Here is a 14,413-nt window from a genome sequence, read left to right as displayed (position 1 = left end):
GCTGTTGGGTCAAGCGCGCCATGAACTCTGTACCGGGAGTGATACAATTGGAGTCGAAGGGATCTTCTTTTGGAAGTTCGTGACCCTCTGCAATGGCCTTATCTCTCGCCTTCTCCGCATCCAACGCTGTTCGGAAACGGCGGGATCGTTGTTGGTTCATCTTGGCGCGTGGGGCGACACCATCGATGGCCATGAAGAAGAGCTTCTGAGGCTTGATCTTGCCAAACAGATGCTCGATGTAGTTGAATATCTTGATGAACATTTCATCTTCGGAAAGGCGGGCCTTGGTGGCGGAGTCGGCGTTGTTGTGGGTGCAGTTGTGAATGATACCGTTCATGTCAAGGTAGAGATTGTCGAACTCGGGAATGCGGTTTTCGGCGATGAGTTGCGATATGGTGGGATAGCGCTCGGAGAGCCAGCGGAAGAACTTGGGGACACCTGAAAGTGGTCAATATGGTGATGTAGCATGTGAAGGCGGACCAGTCATACCCATGATTGCGGCCGCTGTGTTTCAAGACAAGCCGCGGATGGCCCAGATGCTCGCGCGGGGTGATGCAGTTGGTGGTGGAGTGAGTGTAAGTGGAGGAGGCGGAGGTGAATGACTTTCGTGACACGGAGTCTTTGAGCAAGAGAAGAGAGAGTCTGTCGCCGGCTGCGGTGATGTGGTCGATGAAGATGCGGGTCCAACCGCTTCTCCCCGCATGCCGCTAGGCTCGAAGCGAGCTCTCTGTCTTGGCACTGGGCTCAGATCGCGTTCCTCCGTCTCCACGCGTAGAGTGCTGCAACTTTCTGTCTGTCTGTCTGCCACCGCCCACCACCCCTTCCACCGCCACCACCACCGACGCCGCAACTGCCCCGTCCACCGATAATCGACCACTCGCAACTACCCTCTGAAGGAGCACATCTCTCACGTGATAGACCAGTCCACGATGGACGACACGGGTAAGTTGGCAGCACGCATCCATTTCCGCGCAGCATGTCTTGCAAGCTGCATGGCCAGCCCAGCAAGAAGAGCCGCATGGAGAAAGAGCTGGAGGCGGTGGAGACCAAGAGCGGCCATTCCAGCTACAAGCCCGAGCATCATCCTGTTGGTCCGCGACGCCCAGCAGCGAGGCCGGCAACAGAGCCAGCGACGACATCCCTCCCAGTAGACACGGGCTCGCTGGATAACCTCCTGTCCCAAGTGGAGACGGCCATCCAACCATCTGATCCACCGTCTCCAACCATCCACACCTCTGTCGTCCACTCCTCGTTGCAACATACTCCCAGCCAGCGTAGTCACAAGCTTGAGATTGGCAAACGCATGCTGACCGCAATACAGAGATGACGGGCCAAACGGCCGAGGAGCGAGACCAGGAGATCATGCAGAACAAGATCATCAACGAGGAGTACAAGATCTGGAAGAAGAACTCCGTCTTTCTCTACGACCTCATGTACAGCCGCGCTCTCGACTGGCCCACCCTCACCACCCAGTGGCTGCCCGATGTACAGGATCAGCCTAACAAGGAATATCGACGCCATCGCATGCTCATCGGCACTCACACCTCCGGCTCGCAAGTCGACTACCTGCAGATCGCCCACATGAACCTTCCCACACCCAAGGCCATGAAGACATCTGATTACGATTCTTCAAGATCTGAGCTGGGTGGACATGGCGCCGCCAAGGAGCCGATCTCCTTTTCCGTCGTCCAGAGAATCCCACATCCTGGCGAAGTCAACAAGGCCAGATACCAGCCACAGAACCCCGATTTGGTTGCGACCTGGGCACCTAACAGCAATCTCTACCTGTGGGATCGATCAAAGCACGGCTCAGTACCACCAAGAGACAACATTCCTAAGCCGGACGCTACTCTGCAAGGCCACACCAAAGAGGTAAATATATATTACTTTGAACACTCTACAAGCCACTTTCTGACATTCCACAGGGCTTTGCAGTCGAGTGGAACCCCTTCACTGAGGGTCAGCTCATTTCTGGAGGTGAGGACACCACTGTGCGCCTGTGGGATCTGCAACACGACTTCAGCAAAGACAAACCGATCGTCTCAGCCGCCAAGGTCTTCACCCATCACTCTGCCTACGTCAACGACGTCCAATGGCATCCTCAATACGGCAAGAACTTCTTCGGTAGTGTGTCGGACGACCTCACCATGTGCTTCGTGGACCTCCGCACCACAGACACCAGCCGTCCGGCAATCCAGTTCGGCAGGGACTCTAAGAACGCCCACACCGATGCCATCAATTCATTGTCCTTCCACCCCAAGTATGACAAGCTATTCTGCACCGGTTCCGCAGATAAGACGGTTGGCATGTTCGACATGCGGTTCCCCGAGCACGGCAAGATCCTTAGCATGGAAGGCCACAAGGACGTCATCACCAAGGTCGAATGGCACCCAACCGACTCTGGCATCATCGCCTCGTCCTCCAACGACCGCCGCATCATCTTCTGGGATATTGCTCGCTGTGGCGCTGAACAGACGCCCGAGGACGCAGAGGATGGCCCACCCGAGATGCTCTTCATGCACGGCGGCCACACTAACCGTGTCAGCGACTTCTCCTGGAACAAGAACGACCCGTGGGTCATGTGCTCGACCAGCGAAGACAATCTCATCCAAATCTGGCGTGCTAGTCGTCGCCTGGTTGAGAGTGCACCGCCAGGTGTGAAGCGGAGGGAGGTCAGCGAGTAGAATGATTGGATGGATCAGAACTGGGCGGCTCTGTGTCGAGCACGAGTCAGATGTGCTTCTAGCGAGGCGTTTCTTGGGATCTTTTTGGATGAAAAAGTGGCTGAACAGCGCAGCTGCAGTGCTTCGACATGGGTGTGCAATGAATGTGCTGAACTCAGCTATGGGCAAGCAAGGGCTTCGTACCACGCTTGAAAGAGAATGAAATCATTTGGACTGTTGGCAAGGAACTTCCACACTCGTTCTTCTTCTTGTCGTTCTGACCAGTGATCTGACTGCCTCGTTGCTTTTACAGCAGTCTCTGCCTTGCATCCTCTTGCAACATGCTGTTCAGTCTGCTATCATTGAAGCACCAGAAATCATTCGCCACTCGTAAAGAGCACAGAAATCCGGAATAAGCACAGATATCTTGCAGTATACTCAACTCGATCAAGAGTCATATTCTACATACACCGTGAACATCCTCGTCCCTCACCGTCCCTCAATGTCAACACATGCCCAACGTGACCACGTCCTCGTGCTAGTGACCGGTTCCCTACCACAAATCAAACTCGCCAAACTCACTCGCATCAACAAAGCTAACTTCAAGATCAAAATCCGCCGCCGTCAACCGCAAAGGATTGAAAAGCGGCGGGAACGATCGTTCAACGTCCGCATGAGCGAGAGACGAGAGGCTCGTGGACGAGCTGAAGGAGCGGACCATTTGGGACGAGGAGCACACGCTGAGCGTGTCTGAGTCGGCGTCGTCGGAGTCGATGTCCAGCGTCATTGTTGCATCTGAAGAAGGCGGGTCGTGGGGGAAGAGTGAGTTGTGGTGGCAGGTGCAGGGCGAGTGTCGGGCTAGGGTGCGGTTGATGGTTTCCATTGGCACGAAACCTAGGTCGCCGACTTCGATGCAGGAGGCTGCGAAGTCTCGTTCATGTGTTGTGCATGAGGAGAAGTCATCGAATGGAGGGTGGTCGAGAGAGGGCGGTGATCGTCCGCTGTATCTGTCGAAGGAGTGAAATGTCTCAGGGTACATGTCGTTCGAGCCTGAGTGGCTGGCCAAGGTGGATTGCGGATTCTGTTCTTGGTAGAATGCCCCTGATGTTGCAGCGAGGTGAGACGACTTCGCAGACTCCCTGAAATCTTCGCTCCTGAAGGGGCTTTTATAGCACTCGGGCGTGTCTTCTGGCACCAGGGAGCGTGGACCTGTTGGCTCGGAGTGCCAGGCCTCTGTATTGTCGATGAAAGCATGCGATGACTCCTGTCCGGTGATGGAGGAAGTGGGCAGGCTTCTCATCGTCGCATTGAGGTTTGTCCATCCGCATGTGTGATGTCCGGCAGTCTGCTGCTGTGGGGTGGTGAAGGCATCGTCGACATCAGTACATGATGTAGGGGCATCAGAAATCGATCCGTGCTGCGGACAAGTGCTCCGTCCTGCCAAGGGCGATATGTTCAGTTGTTGGAAGTTGCGTTTGACGATAACTGCCACCTTCGATTTGTGACTCAGTATGGCGAACAGCGTCTTCCGCTCATACTGCGCAAGTATGCTGTCAAACTGGGTCCACTTCCTCTTCAGCATTTGCCACAAGTGATCCTTTGCCAAATGGAGTGGGAAGAGTGCGTTAGGACATTCAGTCAGCATGCTGGGTAGACCCTGGACGATCTGTCTCCATACACTTTGGAGTCGTTCTTGACGTTGCTTGGCTCTATCCTTGCAGTTTGCTTCATCGCCATGGCCTTGATGGTTGTTTCTTGGCAAGGCGCCCTCGAGCATAGCCTGTATCGCTTTTAAGACACGACTCAACAGAGCAGAACGCTTCTTCAATCCTCTCTCGGGAGCCAGCATGGGGCGATGACGATGGGAGAAAAGGCTCGCACCAGTTCTGGAATCTTTGCCCGCGGACAACTCCATTGGTGGGCAGGGCAGAGCCAGGGGCTTTGAAGGATAGTCAACCATGGCGTAGTCGGCTTGAGGGAGCAGGGATTGTTTCAAATGCTTGAGTCGAGGTCCGGAGAGCGCACAGTCCCGCTTGCCAATCCACATAATGATGAGTGTTGTCTTCGAGGGTTCCAAGGGTTTACATGCAGTGTCCCCGTGACGTGCAGAAATTGCTCTGTTCTTCAAGCCGCCGCCATTGATCACGACCACTGTTGAGACATTGGACGGGTGAAATGCCTCTGCCGCAACTCTGAAATTCGCCGCAATCTGGTCGTCTTTACCGTGCCCCAGAGATACAACATATGCCAGGTGGGTCCAGGTGTAAGAGACGATTGTATTTCGTAGGCGATCACTAGTCTTGCTTGGCACCATCGAGAGTTCTGGAGACTTGCGGACGTCGAGACAAGACCAGGAGACCATGACATTGACGGTCTCAACGACACGTAGCGTGGCCAAACGGGCTGCTTGAATAAGAGCCAAGGCCTTCCCTGGTGGAGATCCTGTCGAGGATCTTGAGGGCTTTGCAGACGGGTTGACGGAGCGGTGTCGCAACACAATCGTATGACGTTCCTGATGCACAGCATCATCTCTGCCTTGGACGGCGTATTGAAGATGCTCAGGCGATAGAGCTTTGCATATCTCAACAGCAGTCGGCCGTTTAGCTGGTGCCTGCTCGAGCATTCGTGAGGTGATGTGTAGAATCCTCTCCTGGTACGGCAAGGGATTGAGGCGATAGAGATGTTTCAGCCAGGAGTGCATAGCAGGTATCTGTTGATGATAGACGGCCTGGGCGTTGTGTGACTTCGATGAGAATCCCAAGTGCTCACTCAATCGGTATAGGGTTTGCTGAAGACATATGGTGATCATTTCCAGGAAGACACATCCTAGAGAAAATATGTCCGCTTTCCGGCCTCGCTGCTGCTTCTGCGCAACTTCTGGAGCACAATACTTCGGTGTCATGAATCCTGGTCCACTGGAGCCAGAGTCACTCGTTGAGAAGTCCTGGGAGGTGCCAAAGTCCGAGAGGAGCACGTCTTGGCCGCTAATCAGTATATTGGCAGGTTTGATATCTTTGTGTCGGCATGACAAGCCGTGCATATACTCAATGGCCCGCGCAAGCGATAAAAACCAACGCGGTAGGAACTTGAGCTTGGCAGCCCACTCGTGCGGCCGCGAAAGCAGCTCTCTCAAGTCGCATTCCGCGACAGGCAGCATCAAGATGTTGAGAGATCGGCGCTGGACGTAGGCTGCGACGAATTTGGGTATGTTCGGGTGGTCGAACTTTTGCAGAATCTCAATCTCCTGGAGATATCTATGTTGCATGAGCTTGCCGTCTTGTCTACTGAGGCAGACCTTGCGCGCAAAGGTCTGCCGCGTAGAACGCAGGCGAACCTCATCAACAATGCCGTACGCCCCTTGACCCAGGTTTCGTACTTGATAGAACGTGTAGTTCCAAATCCGATCCTGTGCCCAACTCAGCACGGTGTGAAGGTTTTTGTAGTCGCAGGTGAAGTGCCATATGTGGTCTGGCGAGGCCTTGAAGCCAACAATCACGACGATGAGTGCCGCTTGTCTGTAGATGGCCTCTCGCCTCTGGGTGTTTTCGTTTGGCTCGCAGAGTATGTCAACCCAAAGATATCGATAGCCCATCTCTCGAGTTAGCAGCATGGCTCTCTTGAATGGTATCGGCAGATTTGCATATCGCAGGCTGCCACTTGGCAAAACCAGAGATCCGGCCTTGTAAGTCAGTTTGGACTGCGCACATCTTTCAGAAGCCCAGGAATAGTCCAGGGCAAGCCACTTTGCCCCGTGTGGTGTGGATCGAACAACTTGGTAGCTCCTCACATCGATCAGAGAAGACGGCGTGGCATTGGTATTATCCTCAAAGCGGAGGTCCTGCTGCTGTGAAGGTCTAGTTGTGGTTTTGGAGTGCATCTGAGAGCTGCTCTGAGAGTTTGCGGCCTGCAATGGGCCGCTTGAGCTGCTCGAGGCACCGGCAAAGCCGCTGCTCGACGACGTACTTTGGCCGCTATTCGCGTTGTCATCGTCGTCTTCCGAGTGTCTGTGCTTGAAACGGAGCAGCCAAGGACCATCATGAATCCGCTCGTTGAGGTGTTCCAAACAGTGCTGGATGAATTCTTCCCAAGACTGGAAAGTCTGGTCACAGCTGTAACGTTCGTTGTCAAAAGGACATTGTGAGGGAAAACGACCCTCATGTTGGATCTCTGATTGATCTCGAAGATGGTCGTATCGCGATTGATGCTCACGAGGATGGACCTTCTGCAGATGTTGAAAGATCTTGTCTCTCCTGTGACAAATGAATGGCTTTCGACCCGTCCCACGGCAGAGCACGCAGTGCCAGAATTGTTGTGGATACCTGTTCCTGAGATGGCGCTTCCAGGTGTCGAGGTCGTCTGTTGAGAAACCACAGCCGACCGTGCATCTGTAGCGCCGCCCAGAGTCAGATTTGCGTGATTGAGCGTTTGAACAGGCACCGTCATCAGCTGCTCTTCTCGCAGCATACTCGCTGACCTGGGAAAGAACTTCATGATTTGGGGCTGTTTTGTGAGCTGGAGGTTGACTTCCAGGATTGACCTCAGCTGTGGTAGGGTTCATTGGCTCCTGAAACTGGCGCGCTTGAAACCATGCAACGACAGCATCTACGCTGAGATGTTCGAGATTGGCGATGGCCAGCACTTCCGACTCGGTTGGGCGTCGTTGCTCTCGCTCGCATCGCTGTAACCAAAAGTTGAGTGTTTCTTGCTGAGGCACCGACAATTCGATGTGCCCGTTGTCCAGCATTTCTACATCTTGCGTCTCAGTGTACCAATGTTCCTGTGGCAGATCCTGGTCCTCTGGATATGACCAGTGGAGGGGATCAGACGAAGTCAGAAGATTCTGCTGCAAAGCGTCTTCCTTGGCAGGGAAGTTCCCGAGGCCCAGAAATGAGTCGACCGTATTGGAGCTTCCTCCAGTGTCAAGGGTGGAGAACAGTCCACTCCCGTCCGAGAAGTCGGTGAGTGGATCCGTATGCCCACTGTATTGGAAGTCATCTCGAAAAGATTGCGGCAGCAGCTCGTTGCTACTGCTCAGGGCCATTCCAAGTAGATCGTGGTTATGATTGAGCTGCAAGAGTCAGTTAGCTGCTGAAGGATGAGACTCATGCTTTACTCACGCAGTTCGAGGGGTTCTGAACAAGCTGTTTGCATGTCGCACAAAAGGGCCAGTAGTTGTGTGAGGATAGATCATCAAAGTCAACAGCACGACCCTTGCCTTTTCCATGTTCGTGCGGAAAGCCACCAGAGGGATCCGAAGCTCCTGACATGGCTGCTTGCGTTTGAAGCAACGCTAGAGCTCAAAGCGTTTTTAGATGGCTGGTTGCTCAAGAGCAACAGCTGTGCGATCACTCGAACAGCCACAGGCCGATGTCAGAAGCCGATGACCAACCGAAGAAAACGTGCCATGAGCAATGGAGAAGAGATGAAGACTCCAGGCGGTGTCTCATGACTGCGCGCCTGGATCCCCCGTTTTACAAACCTCCAGAAGGGCGAAAAAGGGCCGCCCAGAGGGCAGACGAAGTTGCCCCATGGCTGTCCTGACTCCTGAGGTCTTCTCTACTTCGTGATTGGAGCGTTGCAGGTCGAAGGCGTCCATTCATGGGATAGACGAAGAAGTTGCCTGCGTCCGGTGATCGTCATGCTCGCTGGAAAGCCGATTCTGCTGGCAGATCATTTTCTGGAAGCTGTTACGTCGCCCTTCGCGGCTGCGAGGCGCAGCGGGAGGCCGCCCACCTTCGCCCTTCTCAAGCGGCGGCCATGCATCGCGAGATGCAGCGATTCAAAAAGGCAAGATGAGCTTCACGGTTGATGGGTGGATCGAAGGGGTTGTGTAGAGGAGAGGAAGCAGGTGAGGTTAACGCGCTAGCGGCCAAAGCGGGTCCAGCAGCGGTCTGTGCGCACGCGTTTTGGAGTGATGAACATGAATCTTCTATCAACAACATCTTCCCTTCAGCATCTATACATCGCATCTGGCCTTCGAGCACAACGCCCTCGGAAATGTACTGGTGATAACGGATTTGTGGGAAGAGCATCCTATATTTCTCGGCAGCGATGGCACCGATCCCCTCAAATGTCCCACGCACGACAATGATTTCTCGTCCAGTCCTTGATGAATGACCGGCGACTACCCAGAGGAAAGAGCATACAAACACACCACCACACTGGGAGCATGTGTTGTCGCGTATCGGATGAGCTGTCTTCGCATGAGTAGACGAATCCCAGCTTCAACCTCCTTTGTGGTCTTGGCCGCGTATATCTGATTTACGGCCGCCATGATCCACCCAGCTGTTGCCATTGCGCCGAACTCGAAAGCCAAGACGGCCGTGAGAGAGGACCGAGTATCTCTCGATACGTACAAAGACCAGACGCAGCTGAGCCATAGAGCTATGTGTGTTAGGAGATGGTATCTTGTGTTCTCTTCGACGAGCCTTGGGAAGTATTGCTGGAATGTCGTGATGGGAGTGACAGTTCCAGGTACGATGCGGTCTGATGAACGTGGTAGCCACGCAAGGTATTGAAAAGACTCCGAGAATCCGTTCGCTAATGATGCCGTGGCGAACATCAACGCCAGCGAGTTTGGAAGCGTCATGGTTGATGTCGATGTCGTATCTGTTGTTGCTGGCTCCCACAATCGGATCTGACTGCAGCCAGCGAAGTCGATGTCAAGGACAAGAGCTATTCTTCCAGGCCTTCACCTAAATGTCGCAAAGTCTTTTACAAATCTTCGAGGCTGCGGCTGAATTTCCCACCAGGGCCAACATTTAAGCGACGTGATGACACAAGCCCGCTGTCGCTTCGCTGCCACCATGGATTCACTCTATTGTTCGAACAATCATTATTCTCGCCAAAACTCGAAGAGAGTGTGTGGTTGGATGGCACCAGACTTCAGCCGGAGAAAGTACACAGGCGCAGTGCGGGCTGGCTTCTTGTCAATGTCTCACCTTGATGTCGGAGAGCCCCCCGAGAGCTCTTATCATGGCACACTTGACATACCAGGATTCAATGCCCAGTATGATGGTCATAGGCGTTGCATCTGAGTGTTGTACCATCCTGAACGTTCGCCATATGTTCGCGGCTTCCTAATTCCTAGTGCCTGCGGCGCCTAACCCGGGTCAACTCATTCGCAAAGCCAATCGAATCAGGGTAAGGGAACAGTGGATATTTGCGTTGATGTACTTGACGGATGTGGTAGTAGGTAGCTGTTTCTCAGGACCCCAACAGCTAGAAATGTCCACAGCTGCGAGCAATTCTGACAAAGAAGGTGCAAGCGAGATTCGACAGCCGCGATCGCATGGACTCCCATGTTCGTCTTCCTATATTACCACCTCCACCTCACCCGACGAATGACTTGCTTCACGATAGTCATCCTCCAAAACCTTTCCATTGCATCAGATCGTAAACACAATTGAGAGTTTGAACATGGAGACGCTCCTCACCATCATCAGAAGCGTCCCCACGCCAATCCTCTACGCGCTCTCACCATTTGCAGCAATCGCTGTCATTCTCGCGCTCACCAGAGTAATTACGACAGTGAACTACTACCGCGCTCTCCAACAATTCAAAGACTCGCCCCACGGCGGCCAGAAAATCGTCTCGCCACCTCAAATCCCCTACACGATCCCATGGCTGGGCAACTCCCTCGACTTCCTCCGCCCCTCACCGGGTGCCTTCTGGTCGGAACTCTTCAGCTACCATCCTAGGGAGACTGGAGTCTGCACGCTCCTCATGGGCGGACGCAAGTCGCATATCGTCTTCTCGCCGACGACCGTGCAGGCCATTTTCAAGGCGAGGACCCCATCGAGAGACATCTTCGACTTTGACCTGTACATTCAGGTCTTCAAGATGACGCATGACCAGGCGCAGAATGCTTATAACGGGAAGCATTCTGAGGAGGTGATGAACAGCAAGTATATGATTAAATTCGAGAGGGTTAATGAGCTTACGGAGCACTTCACAAAATCTTTGGAAGATGTGCTTTCGAAAGATTCGAAGGAGATTGTGGAGAAGGGAGAGATTGGACTTTACGAGTGGTTGAGAGATCGTATGTTCACGGCGAGCTGCTATGCGTTAATGGGGGAGAAGCTGAAGGAAATGTATCCGAACTTTTGCGAGGATTTCTATGGGTTTGATGGGGAGTTCCTCAAGTTCTTCTTTCGCTTTCCAGAATTCTTGATCAAGGACGCGTATCAAAGGAGGGATCGCATCTTTGACAATTTGGAGAAGTGGAGTGCGGAAATGCATCGATTGAGTGGTGGAACGCCGGTTGATCCCGAAGGACCTGCGTGGGAGCCTTTCTTTGGAAGTCGATTGAACCGCGCGAGACATCTGGATTACAAGGCCCGAGGGTTGAATTCGAGATCGTCGGCGGCGCTGGATTTGGGCATTACCTTTGCCATCTCGAGCAACGCTATTCCGGCGACGGGGTGGATGCTCTTCCATCTTCTCAACCCGAAGAACCCATCTCTGCTAGAGCGGGCTCTCAAGGAGATCAACGCGGCCACGAAAGAAGACGGGAATTTGGATATTGCAACTTTGGTCTCGCAGCCTCTCCTGCAGAGCCTTTGGACAGAGACACTGCGCCTGTATGCGGATGTCTTGGTCACGAGAAACTTGCCAGAGGACATCACACTCCCTCTGGATGAGTCTGGCAAACATCACGTTCTGTTCCGCGCTGGTGACAATGTGTTTGCACCTTCTTTCCTCGGTCACCGTGACGACAATGTTTGGAGCACGGAGGACGCCCCATACGATGTCTTCCACGCCGACCGCTTCCTCGTCAAGGACCCCAAGACAGGCCAAGAAGCATTCAGCATGTCGCGCACGACAGGCAAGTTCTTCCCCTTTGGCGGTGGCAAAACGATCTGCCCTGGCCGCATCTTCGCCAAACAAGAAGCTATAGGGGCTCTGGCGATGGTGTTGCTGAAGTTTGATTTCGACGTCAAGGGATACATTGACATCGACAAGAAGCCAACGAAAGATTTCCCGGGCATGCCCAAAGCGTTTCCCGGGTCCGGGGCGTTGAGTCCTGGTGGTGATATGAAGGTGAAAATTTCAAGGCGAGTGTGGTGAGGTAGACAGCACATTCCACGCACATGACCTACAACTTCCCTTTCTTCTTCGTCCCACTCAACCACATCCCCTCCGCCATCGCATGCACCACCCCACCATCCCCCTCGACAACCCCATAAGCCCACACTTTCCGCCCATCCTCCTCCACCCTCGTTACCCAACACCTCAACATCACCGTCCCCGGCGTCCGCACAGGCTTCTTATACGACACGTTCAACTGCACCGTGAACATGGTATTCGACACCGCCGTCTCCCGCAATGCCATGCCCACCGCCCCGCCTAACGAACTGTCCAGCAAACAAGAAATCACCCCTCCATGTAAAAGATCCGGATGGGCGTTGAGGTCTTTGCCAAAGGTGTAGAAGCGGCGGACTTCGGCTCGTTCGGTCTCAGATTGCGGGTAGACTGATGGGGTGGGAGATTTCGAGGGCCGGTAGAAGGAGAGGAGGGCTGTGATGGTCTCGGGGGTATTCCAGGTCTTGGCCATGAGGGTGTGGCCTTTTCCTTCGTGGGTTACTTCTCGGGACGCGGGCACGATGTGGAAGTCTGTGTCGGAGAGAGTGGGGCGGAGCCAGGGTTGGGAGGAGAAGTGGTCGAGGGTTGATTGGGGGAGGGCTTTCGAGGGGGTTGGTAGGCGGCCATTGTTGGGGTGATAGTTCTATTCCCTTGTTTTGACTTCAATATTTGTCCCCTTCCGAACTGATATTCTAGTAGCTTGGTCAACAGTCGTTGTAACGAGAACGGTGGCGAAGATAGTCAACTCTTCGGTGAAGTGTTCCGAGAACTTCTGCTGGAGAGGGTCTGAAGTTGAACTGTATAGAAATATTGTTCCAGAAGCTATCAATACAGGAGAAGTTGTCAATGGAATCGATGACCGAGACGAGATGAGAAGATGGCCGGGTGATCGAGAGCCGAGGTCTCTTGCAATGGGGGCCAAACAATGGAGCTCTTCTTTACCGAGTGTCTTGCTCTGCAAATTGTTCAATAAATGATATGGGAACTTCTCTAGACGTGTATCCCTTTCATTCTGCCAGAAGCTCTAGTTCAACGTTCGATATCTGGACGCATGTGAAGAAGATGCGGTGGTGAATGAGATCCAAAAATAGAACAATCGGTACGTCAGAGCCGCCAGGGGTCAAAACACGAAAAGGGTCAGCCCTACCAAACAAACATTCCACCCACACTCGTCCGTTTGCTGGTGGTTGGTTTGTAACGTAAGTCTGAGACGAGCATAGCCGCCAACATCAGTTGCACCAGCTGATGCCGGCCTGACGATGAGTATCAGACGCTCTTTCTGTCCTTCTCTCTTCTTTCCTTGAGCTATTCGCACCACGGTCACTTCTGCCACGCGCATTCTCTTGCGATGCGCGCTCGAGAGTCCAAGACATATTGATTAATCGAAGCCGGACACACTACGAGCAGACACCGCCAAAATGTCCAACAGTTCACTTCCTCGATGCGAAATCGCCCCAGAGACAGCTCGATCAGACGCGGGCGTGGCAGGAGCTGGAGTACGTTCATGGAATGCAATATACACCCTGTCCACACCCCTCTAATAATATCGTTTCTAGATCCTCCTCGCCTTCATCATCACAGCCGGCCTCGCCCTCCTCCTATCCTCCTTCATCGTCTTCAGCGAAATCCGCGGCAGAACCTCCCGCAACATCTCCCGCAAGATCCTCTCGGGGCTCTCCGACCAGCAATTAGTCGAAGGCATAGGTATACAAGTTGTCGGGCTGGCCAAGGTCAACAGCATGGTTCCCTACCACTTCTTCATCATCTGGATGCTCTCACTCCTCTCCACTGCCACCAACTTCGCCGCGCTTATGGCGCTTGTGCAGGACTTCAAGAGGGATTGGGTCCTGAGGTGGCTGAGGCAGTTTGCTATGTTTGTCAATATGGTATTGACGATCGTGTTTGGGATATTCGTGCTGGAGACGAACATTCAGAGTCTGGCGCCCACACTGCCGATGGTCTGTGTGTGGAGAGAGCATGCCAAGAGCAGTGACGGGCAGGGAAACAAGACGTTGAGTGTCATCGGAACGATTGCGGTCATTGCGGCGAGTGCGATCATCTTTGCGCTGGGGACGTGGTATCTCCATATGAAGAGGCAGTACTGGGGCAAGATCGTAAGATGCGTGAGCTTGCTCGTGCTCATGGCTATGGCGATAGGCGCTGCGGTGAGAGTCATCATCATCTCGCAGGCGTTTGGAACTCCGTCGGTGAATTTATCAGACATGGGAGAGAAGGAGTGGAGTTTTGGGCAGCTGCTCACAATGCTGCTTCTCCTGCTGCCGTTCGTTTCGGCGCTGGAAATCTTCAGAGGTAAGTTTTACCAACAAGTGATATTTGCACGACTAACATAGTATCACAGGTCAAATGCATGTCCCTGAATCGAGTCCACACGACGACTCAGACCAAATACCTCTTACCTCGAGCGACGGGGCGGACCTCAAGCCTGACAATCGCTATACCTATCAGTCGAATCCGTTCTTTCGATAAGATAGCATAATCCACAATTGTACAGAGCAACGACTTTTCCTCGGCTCTGTTTACCACATCACGAAAGCAGAAGGTGAAGCTTGTTACACTCCAGGCTTCGCTTCCACCTGCATTAGCAGACATTGATCTTCACGCCACGCGCGGAGCTTTATTCCCACCGAAGAGGTGCAATTGGACCT

At 53.4% G+C, this 14,413-nt stretch overlaps 5 protein-coding genes across 5 annotated transcripts; 3 read left to right on the top strand and 2 right to left on the bottom strand.

The window, feature by feature from the left end:
* Window positions 1-1,323: 1,323 nt before the first annotated feature.
* On the top strand, window positions 1,324-2,684 carry M409DRAFT_35452 (uncharacterized protein; the record flags this gene model as incomplete). Its single annotated transcript, XM_033810401.1, has 2 exons — window positions 1,324-1,872; window positions 1,926-2,684. 2 exons carry the CDS (start codon window positions 1,324-1,326, stop codon window positions 2,682-2,684), a joined length of 1,308 nt encoding a protein of 435 aa, XP_033673602.1.
* A 2,354-nt stretch (window positions 2,685-5,038) lies between these two features.
* M409DRAFT_62436 (uncharacterized protein) lies at window positions 5,039-6,540 on the bottom strand (the record flags this gene model as incomplete). Its single annotated transcript, XM_033815176.1, has 2 exons — window positions 5,039-5,093; window positions 5,135-6,540. The coding sequence occupies 2 exons, from the start codon at window positions 6,538-6,540 to the stop codon at window positions 5,039-5,041; spliced, it is 1,461 nt and encodes a 486-aa protein (XP_033673601.1).
* A 3,542-nt stretch (window positions 6,541-10,082) lies between these two features.
* M409DRAFT_62435 (uncharacterized protein) lies at window positions 10,083-11,732 on the top strand (the record flags this gene model as incomplete). The annotated part of the gene is made up of 1 exon (XM_033815175.1): window positions 10,083-11,732. The coding sequence occupies one exon, from the start codon at window positions 10,083-10,085 to the stop codon at window positions 11,730-11,732; it is 1,650 nt and encodes a 549-aa protein (XP_033673600.1).
* A 28-nt stretch (window positions 11,733-11,760) lies between these two features.
* M409DRAFT_16671 (uncharacterized protein) lies at window positions 11,761-12,219 on the bottom strand (the record flags this gene model as incomplete). The annotated part of the gene is made up of 1 exon (XM_033803717.1): window positions 11,761-12,219. One exon carries the CDS (start codon window positions 12,217-12,219, stop codon window positions 11,761-11,763), a length of 459 nt encoding a protein of 152 aa, XP_033673599.1.
* Window positions 12,220-13,165: 946 nt separating this feature from the next.
* M409DRAFT_49248 (uncharacterized protein) lies at window positions 13,166-14,234 on the top strand (the record flags this gene model as incomplete). The annotated part of the gene is made up of 3 exons (XM_033811188.1): window positions 13,166-13,243; window positions 13,304-14,057; window positions 14,107-14,234. 3 exons carry the CDS (start codon window positions 13,166-13,168, stop codon window positions 14,232-14,234), a joined length of 960 nt encoding a protein of 319 aa, XP_033673598.1.
* Between the last annotated feature and the right edge of the window lie 179 nt (window positions 14,235-14,413).

Source organism: Zasmidium cellare (assembly GCF_010093935.1).
Source record: "Zasmidium cellare ATCC 36951 unplaced genomic scaffold M409scaffold_2, whole genome shotgun sequence".
NCBI lineage: Eukaryota > Fungi > Ascomycota > Dothideomycetes > Mycosphaerellales > Mycosphaerellaceae > Zasmidium > Zasmidium cellare.
Note: the sequence above shows the minus strand (reverse complement) of the source record. Positions and strands in the feature narration are given on the sequence as shown.